Source organism: Lactuca sativa, chromosome 6 (genome assembly GCF_002870075.4).
Source record: "Lactuca sativa cultivar Salinas chromosome 6, Lsat_Salinas_v11, whole genome shotgun sequence".
Classification (NCBI taxonomy): domain Eukaryota; kingdom Viridiplantae; phylum Streptophyta; class Magnoliopsida; order Asterales; family Asteraceae; genus Lactuca; species Lactuca sativa.
The window spans coordinates 8,081,158-8,099,257 of record NC_056628.2 but is presented as its reverse complement, the minus strand read 5'-3'; the positions used below and the strand labels follow the sequence as shown (position 1 = coordinate 8,099,257).

The following is an 18,100-nucleotide window of genomic DNA, read 5'->3' as shown; positions in this document are numbered from 1 at the left end:
GGTGATTTGTTTCTTTTTGATTAAGCACTTAATCATGGTTGTTTCTTTTTTGCTTAATCAGGATATGATGATTTTATGGGTTAAGCCAAAAAACGGCTTAATATATTAAGACACCAACTATTTACATGTCAAAATTGAATAAAAGAGTAGGATTAAGTTCATGGTTATTAATGTGCTAATTCAATGTCTTTATTTGGTTGAATGACCCTGCCAAAGGTTCGTCCACCATAGTTGATGAGATTGGTGGGACCATCTTTATTATAAAATAAAAAAGAAAATAGAAAATAATAAAATAAGGGTAATATAGTCATTTCAAGTATGATAGGAAAGGAAAACCGAACAACAAATGCCAAAGGTAAAAACTTAGTTAGGTATGAAACACGCATATTGCTTCAAACCGTAGGGGTCATGTGTAATTTACTCTAGAAATTTTGATCTACAAAGGATAAAAATATGGAAATTTTGATCCTTTTAAAAGATGAGGATATGAAAATACAAGGATAAAAATATAAATTTTTTGATCTTAAAAGATGAAGATATGAAAATACAAAATAATAGAAATTTTGATCTTTTTAAAAGATGAATATATTCAAATATAATATAATAATAATAATAATAATAATAATTTCCATAAATCTAATGGAGTTTTCTTTTCTACCTCTAGCCAAGCTCTTCTTATAAAAAAGAACAAATTTTGACGCTTGTGATTTTCTTTTATAATTTTTAATTTTTTCTCCAACTCTCTAAAAATGACATTTTTTTTTATGATTTTACATTTAAATTTAAATCTTCTTTTAAATCCTTAAATTAAGAGATTTTAAAATAAAAAATATTTGGTAATCAAGTACCATGATTCTTGATAAAAATAATTTATCAATATAAATAATCTCCTATTCCTATCGTTTTGTTCTTTTCTTTTTTTAGATTTTTATAAATACCATTTTATAAATTTGTTTAAAATATTTTGTTACAATTGTTATCTATGTTATTTTAATTGATCAACATTATATTATATATAAATATAATGGATTATAACCTAGTTTTAAAATATACCATTTGTCTCTTGCAATTTTGGTGGGAAATCTGATTGTAAAATGTTTTAATATGAATAGACAGGATGTAAAAATGTATTGCAGTTTTTTCCTAATTAAAAGGTACGTGTTTTGATTTTGTTAAATATGAATCGAATATGAGGGATAAGAAGGTGGAACGATATGTGATTGTAAAATATATTAAAAAAGAATGAAATAAAATGTAAAAATCACATAAAATACATGATGGAAACAAAAAAAATATGATAAGGGTCCAAGTACCCCACGGACACTAGAAGATTTTTATACTATTATTACTTCCTCTCTATCCAACAAATCTTTTGACAATACTCTGATGGAAGTGTGAACCGATTTAAAGCTGGTTTAGTGTCTCGTGGATTTCAACAACTAGGGAGGGATTATTTTGAAACCTTCAGTTCAGTTTCAATTTTCAAAACTCGCCACCATACAATATATTAATTAAAGGTACTACTTGCTCACAAGTCCCAAACAATTTTCAAGCATGGGGCAAAAATAAAAATATAGGCCCGGCCCAGTTACTAAAAATCCAAATCCCTACGACCACTAAGATACTACAAATCTATTATGGTTATTTCAAAAAGAATTATATATAAAAACTAATTTTGATAAATTTAAATTAAATTTTAAAAATATGATAAACGTGAACCTAAACACTTTAATGAATTAAGATCACTACCTAATTAAATTAGATAATATAATGTATTTATTTAAATATATTCTTATGTTAAACATAATATTAAAAAACATAAATAAAATTAAAGGAAAGAATTTGTATAAAGTACGTGTGTATGTTTTAGTTAATATTGATAGAAACTATGACTTGAGTATGTAATTTTAAGTATTATTTAATAAACATTATATTTACATAAGAAAGGAAGTATAGAGCTCACGAAATTTTTAGGAAAATCCTAATATTTTGGGATACTATTTAATAAAGTTATAAATTTTATTTTCCGAACAAAAAAGTCCTGAACTTCTAACTTTTTGAATAGAAAAACCTAAGAAACCGGTTAATTTATTCATTTTAGCCATTTTTGACATGTCCAGCAGGTCATGAGACCAAATTGTTAATTTTTCCAAAATAATGAGACATTTCTACAAATTTCATTAAAATTTGTATATAAATAGGTTTACAAGATGTTATATTTATAATGAGATTTTTCCAAAATAATAAGACTTTTCGAAAATAAAAGGATTTGTAGTAACAAAAAATAGAAAGATATTTAATTTCTCATTAAGAAAATATATGAGATTTATGGATTTCTCTTTATGTATATAAATAGGTTTACAAGATGTTATATTTATAAGATTAAAAGGCCTAACATTTTATGGCAATGTGTTCTCACCAAGTACATTTGAATATATAGACTCTTTTAAAAAATATAATAGTGTATATATATATATATATATATATATATATATATATATATATATATATATATATATATATATATATATATATATATATATATATATATATATATCAAATATGTAATATAACTTCAAAACATCATATTCGATCTAAAATAGTAAGATGTGTTGAGAACCAAAGTATTGATTCTTTAATTATACCACAAGAAACACACACAGGATCCAAATCTAATCCACAATTACAAGTTAAATTTGCTTCCTTTCTTTTAATCCAAGTAAGCTATTGTCTATCAAGAGTTCAATACCAATCTTAATTACTTATATACGTACATGCACATATCAAACATTACCAAGAACCGCAAGTTCGTTTTCCCCTCGAAATGGCTACCTGCAGAATGCCAATATCAGCTCAGAGTCTTTTCCTTCCAATGTACAGGCAACAAATCGATAAACACACAATGCAGCTGTGCATGAAGAAGAAGAAGAAGGATGAAAACGTACGCTACAGAACCCACAATCTCAAGAAAATCATGTCATCGGTTATCACTAATTCAATTATTGAACAAGATCCTACACCATCAGATACAATAACACAGTTCTACAAATGCATAAATGAAAAGAATATAAAGCAACTGGAAAACTACATTTCCAACGATTGCTTCTTCGAAGACTATTCGTTTTCCAATCCATTCAAAGGCAAACAGGTCAATATATTTTCTTCATTTTCTAATTACCGCTTAAAGCAAACTGGATACAGTAAGACAATATATATATATCAAAACTATTTGCATGCAGGAGGTTCTACGTTTTCTTGAGCAGCTAATCACGGGAATGGGCCAAAACGTAGAGTTTCATGTTGCTCATATTTATGAAGATGACGATGATCTAACAGCTGGTGTCGATTGGCATCTGGGTACGTTCAGTATATATATAATCTGTTCATTTTTATTAGACGAGTTAACGCGCGTTTTAATTAATGGTGTCCCACAGAGTGGAAGAACAGGCAGGTGCCCTTTACGAGAGGCTGTAGTCTCTACAGATTAACAAGAGAAGGAGAAAGATTAATGATCAGGTATATATTCTAATCATGTTCATAAACCAGAATTATGGCCAATTAACTTTGATGATCTTAATTAAAAACTAAAAACTACATGCAGGAAAGCACAAGTTTTCGTTGAGTCTCCAATCAAACCAGGAGATTTGTTCCTGGTAAGCGCCTACGAAATACTGATCTTAAACACACTCGTGCAGTAATATATACGTACTCTTAGCCTTTAGGCTTTGTTTTTATTGCGATTTGTGAATGCAGATTCTGTTGAAGATTGTGACTTCGTTATTTGATGCTTTTCCAGAGGCTACCGAATGTATGAAGTTAACCTCATGCATGAATGACTACACACTGTCGAGTTTTTCATGATTATGTATTTATGTTAACATCGAATGCTAAATCTGTTCTCATTGTAGGGTTCTTTCGGAGTCAACATTTCATAGTGCAAGTATTGCTGAAGGCTTACTGTATATTTATAGTTCCCTTCATAAGCCCGATACTTTCTTTCTATGTGAATCTTGGGAAACTGATTGTGAGGTTCGTGAGTATAGCGTTAAAGATATTAGAATACTGCTCGAGATTATTTACAACAGGCAAAAGGTAGAACATCTTTTTGATTAAGGTGTGATTGTCATTATGTCATCTATCTGCCAACGAATCCAATTTGAACTTGGTTTGCATGAAATGAGGGGTTAGTGCTCGAGCGGTGGTGGATTCCCGAAAGTAATAATGTGAGCGGGCTGCTGTTATTTTTCCGGTTTATGTTACCGTAAATTAATAAAGGGTTTACAATTTGAAATATTATAAAAACATCTCTTTTAAAGATAAAACAATCCTTAAATTAAAATAGACATCTTAATCCATCAAAACTTTGAAAAACACAAGTAGTTGTTTAAACGTATAGGAGATATAATCACAATTCATATAGAGACACATATTCATCAAACAATGTATAAGCTATTTCAAGTTATTTCCTTGTGTTTTCTAGCTTATGACTCTAGATCTAGCATGTAATTCTCATATATTCATATCAAACGTTAATAAAAACACATATGAGTATTTTGGAAAATACATGCTTGAATTCGGCTGATTGCACGTATCGCAACCTCATTTATTTTAAAAACCTTTTTAGAAAATTTTGCTAATTTCTTAGTTTGAGTTCCGACACACCCGAGAGTATGCCCGAATCCCTCAAACCAAGACTCTGATATCAACTTATAACGACCCAAATTTCAATCCAAAATTTCCAGTTAAAGTTTAAGTGTTTATTCAAATCACAACTACAAAATCTTAAATAGGACCATTTAATCCTAAAACATTTATCAGAGTATTGTCAAAAGTTATTATGTGCACAAGTCTCCAATTGACGCGATACAATCGAGCCGTGCCCGTCCTTTAATATAAGAAAACCTGAGAACATTTAAACCACAAATTGTAAACACAAAAATTAGTGAGTTCCCTAAAATACCACACACAACACATCACAAATAAACAACTATGAGTTATCAGCAACCCTAGAAACTACCCGAAGTCCCAGTTGGCAAACAACATGCCATGTGGGTTATCAACAACCCTGGAGACTACTCGAAGTCTCAACACACTCACTATCAAATATCGTAGTAACAACAATAAGACCCAACTGGTTAGTACATATATGCTACCAAACAGGCAAGTATACAAGAGTCACAAGGACAGCAAGCATCCTACATACACAATTTTGTGGGCCGACATTAGTGCCTTCGACCTACGAGCACAGTGAGGAAACTCACCTGAATCAAAGAACTTTGAAATAGTATGATACGATCCCTTTTATGCATTGCTTGCACCCGAGAATCCATTAACACTAGAACCAGATAAAATCTTAATTAATAGCCAAAATCCTCAAGTTTGACCCAAGGTTAAACTTGGTCAAAAAGTCAACGGTCAACAGAAGTCAAAATTAACAAGTCAAGAAGTCAAACTTCAAGCTGAGTACGTCCAGTGTACTCAGCTCGTACGCATGGTGTACTCACATCCAGAAACGACACTCCACATGAGTATGCATAGCGTACTCAAAGGTATGCCCAACGTACTCAGTCAGATGGAACTTTTCCATTAATTGCTTATTCTCTTAATTCCTTTCATCCAACACTCAGATCTAGACTCATAACATCATTCTAAGTCATAAAGCTCCCACCTTATGACTTTCCATGCTTATAAAAGGTCCAAAAGCCAAAACCCTAACTAATTAATATGTTAAGACATCATAACTCTTGCATGGAAGGGATAGAAGGACCAATATCACATTTTTATGGTTACTTATAACTCCATAATGGGTAAAGTTTCCAACTTTATCCATTAGAATGGTCCAAACCACCAAAATCTAGTTTTTAAGTCTCAAAAGGACCAAAAGTGCATCTTTTTCAACTTAATCCATTAAGTCCAAGTCTCCAACCTTTATAGTTGAACTAATATGATGTTTAGATGGATAAAGTTTCCAACTTTATCCATTACAAGGTCACAAACTATCAAGATTTAAACTTTATACACTAAAGGACTAAAAGCTCATAACATACAAAACTAGCTAAATCTAACAAATACCTCATCAAGATTCAAGATTTATACCTCCAGAAGAAATATCAAGGTGACAAGGTTTGGATCTACAAGCTCCAATGCAATCAACACTTCTCTAATGAGTTCCCTCTTCTTAAAGATGCACCAAGAACACTCAAAAGCACTCAAAAACTCCTTCTTTGTCTCACAAGGCTTAAACTAGGGTTAGGGTTTCATGGGAGGACGTTGGAGAGGTGAAGACTGATAATGGAACGGGTTTGAGAAAGTTAAGAAGCTTAAATAAAGCTCAAAACCCTCAAATTAGGGTTTGGGGTCTGATTGTGTATGCACAGCGTACTCTTCATACACCCAACGTACCAGGTTGATCCCCCACGATCTTCCTTGTTTAGTACGCCTAACGTACGTAGCTTAACCCAAAACCGTCCAAACTTTAAACGATCATAACTTCTTCGTTCTAACTCTGATTTCAATGATCTTTATATCCAAAGAAAGGTATTGAAGAGCCCCACAATATTGTCTAGATATCTTGGACTAAAAACTTCTTGAACAAAAATCAATTTTTCATGCAAGACCCTAGCCCTTGATTTTCCCATTTTACCCTTCGGCCCAAAACACAATTCAAAGGTTAAGATCTCACAGCCATCATTACGTCCTTCTACAAGGACTAAACTTCGTCCTTAAGGTCCAAAGCCTTTAAACAATCGACTTCCGGCCCACGACCCTGAATCATAGATTGATCCCAAACATAATGTTACAACTCTACCCCACATAAATTAGATTTCATCCTCGAAATAATTCCTTACTATCTCCTTTGCCAAACCAAACAATCCCGTCTAAACTCCCTAAAATCCAAATAAGGATGGATAAGTCATCTCACTCCGACGACTGCCCACCCTTATTGCGAACCAAGTTCTCACATCACATTCTGCCCCAACCCAACCTACGATTTTCCTAAGTATTACAAATGTTGAGGCCCACTCATAACCCTTCGCCCAAACCTGTGATGATCTAAATCATCCTAGAGAATGTCATGATCCAATTCATAGACTTCCATCACTGTTAAAACCGCTTACCCACCTAGTGAATGCTATGGCTGCTCTGCAGTCTTATAACATTTCCACAACCACATCCTATCCTAGTGAATGATATGCCTGTTCCATAGTATTACATCACTCCTATAACCTCACACTAACCTGGTGAATGCTACGGCTGCTCTGAAGTCTTACATCACTTCTATAATTATATATTAACCGAAAACACTGCAAGTCAAAACCTCGTCCTACCAGACTCTATCAGGTGTTCGGGTCGTGCTTAAGACCTTAAAGGTTTCATCAGAAAAGAACATGTAGAGAGGTCCTAACACAACCCTCGAACCGAACCTAGCCATAAATCCATATCATTTTCTCCTATTCTCACCAATGACCAAAGAACCTTATTCCTTGCTTAACCCTAAACCATCTTGTAACTAGAACTGGCTCTCTCTAGTTGACTTAGGATGATACCATGTTGACTGGCCTTCCCAGTTAATCATTAATCAAACAATATCTTACTCGCACCACCTTGTTATCCGTTCAAGGCCTCGCTGACCAAACGGTAGTATGCTCCACACTCACAATCCTAACCTATCTTGGATTCTTCCCAACCTCAAGGAACCCTGGTGTTCCCTCCAGATATACCAATCCAAGTCCCTAACATGGGTGCAAATTCTAAAATGGACCGTACTTGGAACTATCCCCGATGGTCCCAAGTGACCATCCCTCACTTGGATTCATCTACATTCTGATAACCTCATAATCACTGGATTACCGATCCATCCCAAAATCTCCCTGCTCAACCACCACCACACTGATCTTACCGCACTAAGATCCCATGATCAAAGGATATCGGGTGCCCACACTCCACACCAGATGAAGTACTTTACTACTCTCGACAAAGATTGTCATATCCAAAGTACCCTCCCTTGATACAATACCACATCCTTTTACAATCCCAACTGATGATAAGGAACCCGAAAGACTCATAATTTGAAACAAATAGATACTCACTTCATTGCTCTACTTACTACCGAATCAAAATCGGGTCTACTATAGACAATAACTCCACAATCCAACAATTTAGGGCAAACATACCCAAAAGCCTTGATATACCATAAACAGAAGATGACGATAGGTTGTCACGTCCACTAACCTCCAACTTATGTGACTCGACACCTTCGAAGCATCTTAACTATTGAAAATGAACGAGAATAACCAACGACTGAGTATGCACTAAAAACAAATGAGTAATCTAATGTTTTTCCACTTAACTAAACCCATACACAACTATATATACCCAACCCTTAAGTTAAATGACAGATCAACCACTGCTTATCTTAGACTATAGGTAGCAATTTATACATCGATTTGACAAATCCTTCAACAACCGATGCTAGACCCAAGCCAGCTAACCACCTCTTTATTAGTTCATCGACCTTCCCGAAAAGGATCACTGGCTATAACGATCTTCTTGACCAACAACTTGTTGTTGGGTTTTGAGCAATCTAACACTTCCTAAGTGTGCATGCAAACCTAATAAACCTTGGATCTATGTTTTCTTCTAAAATACATGCAAATAATAACTTCCAAGGTTTCTTCCTAACTAGCATAGCATAAGGATTATGAATCATAAAAGTACTAGTAGAAATACATACCTTTTGATGATGGTTGATTGATTGGAGTTTGAGAGCCAAGCACCAATAGTGTGAATGCCTCAAATGGAATCACAAATCACCACAAACACTTGGAAAACTTTGAGAGAGTAGTATACTTTCTTGTGGAATCGGCCACCACTAAGTCTCACACTACTAGTGTCATTTCTTGCATCATATGCTTCTTTATATAGTGTGCATGGTTAGGGTGAAACCCTAATAACCCATGTCTTTTCCTTTCCAAGGATCCATGGGTTAAAAGCTCCATGGACCATCCATGGACTTCCATATTAGCTTAGCCCATTAACAAATGAGTATTAGCCCACACTATATAAAATATAATAGCCCATAATTTAATCAGTCTTCTTTTTAATCTCTAAATTAATTCATAATTAATTTAAGACTAAAACTAATTAAATAACATGACTTCATATTAATATATTATAACTTATAATATATTAATAGATCGTAAGTATACAATTCTCATAAAATTATCCATAAATCATTTGGGTGAAGTGCAACCCAAATGAACCATGCCGGGTCGGGTCAAGTATGTACCAAATAAGTTATGGACTTAGACACCTTATCCAACAGACTCCCACTTGGATAAGTCTAATAACTATATTTGCGTATGTTACTTCAGGAACCAACCAGCAATCGTAGTTCACGAAAACTCTGTTGAACTATGAAGCGCCATTTTAGATAAGTGATCATATAATCCTCTGTTCTCATGATATCAGCCGGACAAATACATGGAACAACGTCGTACTTATTGTCCAGCAGTTTGTTTCCCGATTTTTGATTTGTTTGACAAAGAACTTAATCGAACACATCAATTTAGTTCTGACCGGCCGATACATAGGTCACAACAAAATCATCGAGGGGCCCAGATATCGCTTCTATTTCTAGAAGGAACAGATAAACTTCGACTCATATGCTTGTTCTACTACTTTTTAAATTGTACACAAAGGCACGTTTTATAACATCAAGTTACTGATGCGTTTACGTGCAATCAATGCACAACCAACTCATAGGTAACAACTCACACCTCTAGGTTTGAAGATTTATATGATATTACCGTCTCACGATCGCTCGAGATAAATTCCATGAAGTGATACAAGTGAGCGTGGATTTATTCCAATACTCATAACTTATGAGCACTCATGAATGTTGTAGCAACCATTGCTATGACTAAACCCATTTAGCCATCTACAAACTCGATTCATGACAGTCTTGATTCATACCTACTTCCAACATATGAATGACTGTGGAGTGTTTAAATAACTTAGTCATTCGGAAAGAATAACCTAGCTATTTTGGAAGTCAAAACATGCAAAGTGAAACACAATAATAATCGAATCCAATATGGTCTCAGAACCCTTTTGAATATAAATAGAACCACCTTTTATTTATCACCATATTGATTACACATTATTCATTGTATAATGTTTCAAACAATCAACTTAAGACTTGAATAAAAACAACAGTCGTCCCATGCTCCTAGCATGTACACTTTGTTTTTCTAAACGATAATTATGCCATACTCCAAGTATGCACACTATGTTTGTCTATGATCCTTACATTGTGATGTAGATCAATTGAACATGATTCCAATGATACTCATTTCACAATCCCAAATCCTTATTGTAAATGTGAGAATCCCCGATTCCTATCATTTACCCAAAAACTGTTAGATTTTAAACTTTTATGCAATGTTCCTCTTGTAATGATTATGCACAAAGTCACCAAAGCCTTGTCACCAGTCATTACAGAGTATTCCAAAGAAGGTCAACTTCTATGGAACGGAAGTCTCATATTCAAAGTACATTGCTTTGAACATCTTTCTTGCATTAAGGTTTTCTAATCTTACATAGATTGAATAACTTCCACCTATGGAGACATTTCCATAGTCCCATTTTGACTATCACTTCCGAACAAGAGTTACTTCTTTTCAGAACATGTCAATACGGTCCTTTCCGACAACTTACATCATACTTCCAACTGTCCCTGAGCAACCAATCTTTGGCGAACCTCAGATTTGTCCTCGACAATTTCTTAATCACTTTAGTCCTATCCAGTTCTATACTTTTCCCTTCTCAATGCCTTAAGCATTTGGAAAATTTAGAAAGGATGAATATTATAGCACATGAAATCGATCCTATATCCGAAGCATATGGGACACGATTCATGATGTTTGACATAAAGACATGATACTAGACCAGTCTTTTGCTACAATATTTTTTATTTGCCATGTTTTCAAAATTTAACTATGAAGAGGGATGCCGTAATCATAATCGAATTTTGAAAACGCAATATATATAGAATTTCTTCAAGTTGAACCATTCCAACATGAAATTCATATATATATATATATATATATATATATATATATATATATATATATATTCTTGACTAAAGATGATTAAAATCTCAATCTAAGCTTTAGAATTGAAACGAAGTATAATTTCCTCTCCCTTAATTATAGCAAAACAACTTTTCAACCCCTGCAACTTCACGAATTGAAACTTTGTTTTCTATAATTAACATTGCTAACTTGGAACACCAAACGTAATAATCATGCTCCCACTAACATGATGATTATCAGCATAACACTTATGCTCCCACTAGCTCTGACATATTTCCAGAAATCTGCTGGACTTCTGAAATTTAGATTCATACACCCTTTCTTAGATAGCTCACATGTGTGTCTAAACAATTTTCAGAACTATGAAAAGGGATACAGTGATCATAGTCTCAATTTCTTAGACCTTTGCCATTTCTCACAAGTCCATGTTAGTGTGCTGGTTAACCACACACGCTCCACTAACAACTTTTGAAAATGCAAATAACACAATTGATATCTACGTAAAATCTACTTAGTGAAAGCGTTTCCTCACCATCATTTTCATGAATCGGAGAGAAACCTTATGACACTTAGATTTTATAGTGTATGAGTTCCTATCCATGTGAATTTGTCAAAACCATAATCACAAGATCAGGTTAGTGACAAATTCATCCTTACATGGATTAAACTTGTTCAATCTAAGTTTCTTGTCACCTTGGTAGCACAAGGCCCACCAATGCTTCCAAGTTGAACTCTGATAACTCACATGCAAATTCATCTTATTTGAAGTAGGTACAGAAATAAGAATTATGTCAACTCGATAGGTTGCAAACCTTCAGTCGTGTGCTAGTGATAAATTACAGGTTTTACTCTTGATTAAATCTTGAAACTCTTTCAGGATATTTAAGGCTCCCACTGTCCCCTTGACATATAAGTTTCCCCAGTCAAGAACCATTCCTTGACAAAACAAATATTCAAGGGATAGTGCGGATTCTTATCAAGACTAACACTTCACACAATTTGTCTTAGTTGGTCTTTGTCTCATCCAAGACATCACAACTTACCAATCTCAAATGTACAAGAGTAGAAAACATTTTACTCTTACATTTGACTAGTGTTAATAAATCCTCCTTTATGTCACTCAAGGTTACAATCTTGGAGTATGACTCTAAGAATTGTTTTGGAACGAAGTATGACTCATCTTCTTGATTTTCACCAATCCAACAATTCATGACCTCTCTTCTTAGCCATAACAATGCACTAAGACGTCCTTAGAGTAGGAATTTGTGATATGGTTTCATAATCATTAAGATGATCATGAAATACGATACTAAAGTACTCTCCCATCCTTTCAGATTTGAGAAACTTTTATCTTTCTACCTAATTTGATTCTTCTCATTTGTTTTGTCATACATTGTAACCTTTCCAATGTTACAGAATTATACTTAACCTTATAAGTATAATCATATTTACTAATCTTTAGTAAATCATGACAAATCAATCTTTGTGGTGGACCTTGACCAGCGCACACCCAGTGTACCTAATTCCTTAGTCCTTCAATTGACTCACATATACATGTGATCAAAGAATTAGTCTTAATTTTCAAAGATGAAAATTCTCATTCATCATACAATACAACTTGTATGATTCCAAGTTTCTGTCCAATTGAAACTTGGGTGATGAAAAACTTTCTTCATTTGGTAAATTCAGACACTACCACAAATGAAAGAATCAAATTCACTTTCCAATATTGCTATTACTGGAAACATATAAGCAACAATTTTCCACAGATGCCATTGTAAGGATAATTTTTAAAATAAATAAAATTAAAACCCTTTTTTTTCTTATATTTTAAAACTTTGCGGAAAAACTTATCCTTACAATCCACATGAAAACCTTGTTGTTATCTATTCATAAGCAATATATTATAACTCTTAAGCAACAGCTCAAAATTCTGATTACCGAACCATGCGATTGAAACCCACCTTCACAATCAGAATCAACATATACTTACTTTAAGCTTCCTATTTGATTCTTAAAACATCAGCATGTGACCCATTCACATTATAAGAATCTCCAAATAGGAACTTAATAGAGTTAGACAGTGGACTTTACCCGAAGTAGAGTCAAACCTCTTGACTTGATCAACCTTATGACCTTTCAGGTGAATAGGGCAGCTTCGCAACCAATGCCCCTTCCTTTGGCAACAAAACACATGGACCCTTTGGTAATGGCACATGGGACTATCTCAGACTTAGCCTTTCTCTTTACCATTTGGTCAACCGAGTTGACTATAGCCGATCCCTTTCCATTGGGAAGAGAAATCTTTTTCTAGATATCCAATGCTACCATTGTCAATGTCCATTTAAGACTTGGGAAGTTGTTCTTTTAATCAAATTTGCTTTGCTGGTGTTTCAAATCATTGCTGATTCCACAACACCAAGCAAATAGATAACATCATTAAGGGTCATGTCATAGTCCGTCTCATAGTAGTCCCAAAGAGACTCACTATGTTACTAAGAAAGTGATTGAACATCTAACTTTCACGGGACTTTGACACCCAACTCTCTCGGCTTGTCAATATGTGACTTTATCTCCAAGATGTGAGCACACATAGACTATGCTTGCCAATAGGGATTGTGTGACTTTAAACTTTTCAAGAACTTGTGGGTGAGGGAGAATAATTGGAGGAGGTGGAGGAAGTGAAGCATGATGTTGAGGGACACCATCTTCAAGAGATTTGGGAAGATCATAGTTGTCTGAACCAGACATCTATAATGGGAGAAAATCAAGTTAGTTGATTCAAAATCCTTAATATAACACCCAATATGAAATATTAAGGCTAGGACCCAACACAATATTTTGTAATTTGGAAGAGGGATGCCGTAATCCAAGCTATAAAATATTTGAAGGTAGGCGAATGACGATTCACCAATTTCCACCATGAAAAACGAAATAATTTATTAGGTTTTAATTGGATTTTAAATTCCTAGACCTTTTGAGATTCATTGAACTTTTCAATGGCATGTTTCAATCTCGAGTGTGCCCTCTCAAATTTTGTGACTGGGATGCCGAGGATCACAAAACAAGGTGTGAATAACCATACCAATTCACTTGGTACCCTTAATATTATCACCTAATCAATGTGTCGGTTAACCACACACGCTCCATTGATCTATGACAAACATTAAGTCACCCTTCGTGATCCTTACTAGTCCAAGTTAGTGTGCCGGTTAACCACACACGCTCCACCAACGACTTGGTAAGGTACAAAGTGTGAATTCCATGGGCTAGCACCAAATTCACATTTTTCCTAAAGTAACTAAGATTGGGAATTAAATAAAAAAATATTTAGTTACTTTATAATAATCATTATACTTTTAATGAGAATTTAAAGTCATTGTCCTACCCGTTCGGCTAACGACCCTCCACCGATCAAGCAAGCGGAGGGTGAGAGTGGACACCCATTAAGTTGCCATTTTATAGGCAACAACCTTATACCCACCTTATAGACCGGCTTCGTGAATGAGGCCTACTAACGGTAAAACGACTTGTTCTTATACATATATATAATAATTAACCATTAATGTTATAAATAGTATAAGTGTTGAATTTTAACTTTTAAAACTCTAGGATGTGGAATTAAAGTTTGTGTGAGACTTTACAAGTTCCAAAACTTGAGGGCAAGCTTTGAACAATTCATAAACTTTTGGATATTCATAACTTATGAGTTTTAATTAAGTGTTTAAAACTTTTAATGAAGAGTCTCTTGGAAATCCATAACTTGAGGACAAGTTATGAAGTCCATAAAAGCATTTATTAGAAAACTCTTCAAAAGTGTAACTTATGACTTCTTAAAAAAAACATTTAAAAGAAAAAAACTTTTGGAATTCCATAACTTGAGGACAAATTATGAATTCCATTGAAACACATTAAGATCAAGAATTAACTAACAAAAAATTTGCAAATAATTCCTATGATCTAACAAAACTCATATGAACATGAACATCCACATCAACAATTTCAAGAATCATATGAACACATATAAACTTGAAATTTTGATTATAACTTTGAAATTAGTCCACCATCATCATTACCACATCAAAAACAGGTTTTATAAGATCAAAACAGTTTAAGGTAATGATTCTAGACCAATTCCAGCACCAAAACTCGAAAATCTGCACTCAGGCCTGCCAACTCGTCGAGTGCATGAACTGACTCGGCGAGTTGGTTGAATCTACACATGGACTCGGCGAGTACCATGAATGGACTCGGCGAGTCTGCTGTGCAGAATGCAGTTTTTCGACATTTTTCAACAATTTGCATCAAGTATTCAAGAAAACAAGCCTAGGCTCTGATACCACTGTTGAGTTTTGAGCAATCTAACACTTCCTAAGTGTGCATGCAAACCTAATAAACCTTGGATCTATGTTTTCTTCTAAAATACATGCAAATAATAACTTCCAAGGTTTCTTCCTAACTAGCATAGCATAAGGATTATGAATCATAAAAGTACTAGTAGAAATACATACCTTTTGATGATGGTTGATTGTTTGGAGTTTGAGAGCCAAGCACCAATAGTGTGAATGCCTCAAATGGAATCACAAATCACCACAAACACTTGGAAAACTTTGAGAGAGTAGTATACTTTCTTGTGGAATCAGCCACCACTAAGTCTCACACTACTAGTGTCATTTCTTGCATCATATGCTTCTTTATATAGTGTGCATGGTTAGGGTGAAACCCTAATAACCCATGTCTTTTCCTTTCCAAGGATCCATGGGTTAAAAGCTCCATGGACCATCCATGGACTTCCATATTAGCTTAGCCCATTAACAAATGAGTATTAGCCCACACTATATAAAATATAATAGCCCATAATTTAATCAGTCTTCTTTTTAATCTCTAAATTAATTCATAATTAATTTAAGACTAAAACTAATTAAATAACATGACTTCATATTAATATATTATAACTTATAATATATTAATAGATCGTAAGTATACAATTCTCATAAAATTATCCATAAATCGTTTGGGTGAAGTGCAACCCAAATGGATCATGCTGGGTCGGGTCAAGTATGTACCAAATAAGTTATGGACTTAGACACCTTATCCAACACTTATAATGTCCCAAAATTTCCAAGTAAAAATTTCAATTTAAATAAGTCAAAACCCTTCATTCATTATTCCCAAAAGGCAATCATAATAAAAGTATTCTCAATACATCAGAGTAAAATAAAAAATAGTCAATGTAGAATAAATCTCCAGGGATTGTAGTGCCATCAAGCCAGTTCCTTCCTTTTGAAACCAGAAGTACCTGAAAACATTTTAAACATAAACCGTAAGCACAAATCTTAGTGAGTTCACCAAAATAATCTATACCATACATACATAACAGTCAAAACATAACTAGATCTATTTCACCCCTTCAGTCTTTTTAAACCGGTATTGGGTCTATTTCACTCCATTCGGTCTCTTTCAACCGGTATTAGGTTTATTTCACCCCTACAACTAAGCATACAATCATATCAGTAAGAGTCACAAAGACAACAACCACATATAGGCATAACAGTAAGTGTCATAACGACAATTATCATCCTACAAACATAATCAAGTGGGCTGGCATTGGTGCCTTCGACCCACGAGTACAATGAAGGAACTCATCTTGCAGACAAAACCACAGCTAACATCACCATAATTGAAAATGGTACTAACACCTCCTATCAATCCATACAAGGTAAACCCTTAGTCTACCTTCTAAAACTAGAAATTGGCCAAAAGTCAACCAAGTCGAAAGTCAACTATCAAGGTCAACAGTCAAATCCATCATCAGCTCAACTGTACGCCATGGCCATCCCATGCCATGTCGTGGCTATCTAATAAAGTCGCGATCCAAATGTTCACCATGCTGTGGCGATCAATCTGCCATGTCTTGGCGTGCATCAGATAGACAAATCGCGGATAACAATCGCCACGTCGTGACCGCTGCCTTTAGGAAAGCTTAACCGGTAAGTCCTTAATCATTTGACCCACTCATCCAAACCTTCCAGAAGCCATTCATACTCTTAAAACATCCTAAAAATTATTACTTTTTAGATATGTATGTCCTATGCAAGTGGCCGCTCAAGTTAGGTCAAGAAGGTGGGAAATAGGTCAAAACCTCAAGCATGGAAAAAAAATACCTTACCAATTCATAGATCCAGAGTATATGATGACCAAGGGACCAAAGTAACCTATAAATTTGAAAACTTTATCTCTTTCAACCATCCAAAACTTAAATATAGACCAAAACATACCAAATAACCTAGATCTATAAGTAAACATCATTAAGATGAAAACTTGAGAATTCACAAATGATCCATAAGAGGCACACAAGTAGTATAGATGAGTAGCTTGATTGATCTATGCATAAAAGCTCATTTTTCTTCTTCTTTCCAAGGCTACAAAAACATACCAAATGATTCAAGAGCTTCAAAGAGGGCTAGGGTTTAGGTTTCTGGGTGTTGGAGGTTGATAAGAGGTAAGACCCTAGCTACTACTTCCTTTAAATAGGGTTCACGAACCAAAATTTAGGGTTTAGACCTCCATACAGATGCCACACCATGGCCAAAAGAATGCCACGCCATGGTGGCTTAAATGAGCCCGCGACCAATTTTCCCTTACCACGTCGTGGTGGTTCATCCACCACGCCATGGAAACCCCCCAAAACTCACAATTCAGCAAATAAAATATATCTCAAGAATACAGGTGTCACAAGCGACCGATGATATCTATGGATTTTCGGTCGACGTAGTTGATAAAAAGGGGTGAATTAGCCATGTTTGTTGGGTTTTGTAAGGATTTCTCACTGATGCGTCAATGTGTGGGTTCAGTGGGTAATGGACTAGGAAGAGGATTCTTCTCTTGCGGATTAAGGATGTTATGAGGAGTAGTTTTATTGTCAGGTCACTTGATTCTCGTTAAAGTTTGAAGAGGTTTCGGGAGGTGGTCAACTGATCAAGGGTTGATGTGATGTTGTGATT

General features: G+C 34.5%; 1 protein-coding gene across 2 annotated transcripts; it reads left to right on the top strand.

The window, feature by feature from the left end:
* The first annotated feature begins 2,759 nt into the window (after nucleotides 1–2,759).
* Nucleotides 2,760–4,302, top strand: LOC111921865 (uncharacterized). Of its 2 annotated transcripts, XM_023917439.3 has the most exons (6): nucleotides 2,760–3,148; nucleotides 3,240–3,357; nucleotides 3,435–3,516; nucleotides 3,602–3,653; nucleotides 3,754–3,808; nucleotides 3,909–4,302. In XM_023917439.3, exons 1-6 carry the CDS (start codon nucleotides 2,825–2,827, stop codon nucleotides 4,094–4,096), a joined length of 819 nt encoding a protein of 272 aa, XP_023773207.1. In that variant the 5' UTR covers nucleotides 2,760–2,824; the 3' UTR covers nucleotides 4,097–4,302. The 2 variants fall into 2 exon arrangements, with proteins under 2 accessions (XP_023773207.1, XP_023773208.1); XM_023917440.3 differs by lacking the exon at nucleotides 3,754–3,808 and having other exon boundaries at nucleotides 2,761–3,148; nucleotides 3,909–3,957.
* The last annotated feature ends 13,798 nt before the right edge of the window (nucleotides 4,303–18,100 follow it).

Excerpts from the sequence above, each read along its gene's own strand:
- LOC111921865 (XM_023917439.3), top strand. The coding sequence starts at position 2,825 with ATGGCTACCTGCAGAATGCCAATATCAGCTCAGAGTCTTTTCCTTCCA. Across the intron at positions 3,654-3,753 it reads AACCAGGAGATTTGTTCCTG|ATTCTGTTGAAGATTGTGAC; the intron begins GTAAGCGCCTAC and ends TTGTGAATGCAG. Across the intron at positions 3,809-3,908 it reads TTTTCCAGAGGCTACCGAAT|GGTTCTTTCGGAGTCAACAT; the intron begins GTATGAAGTTAA and ends TTCTCATTGTAG.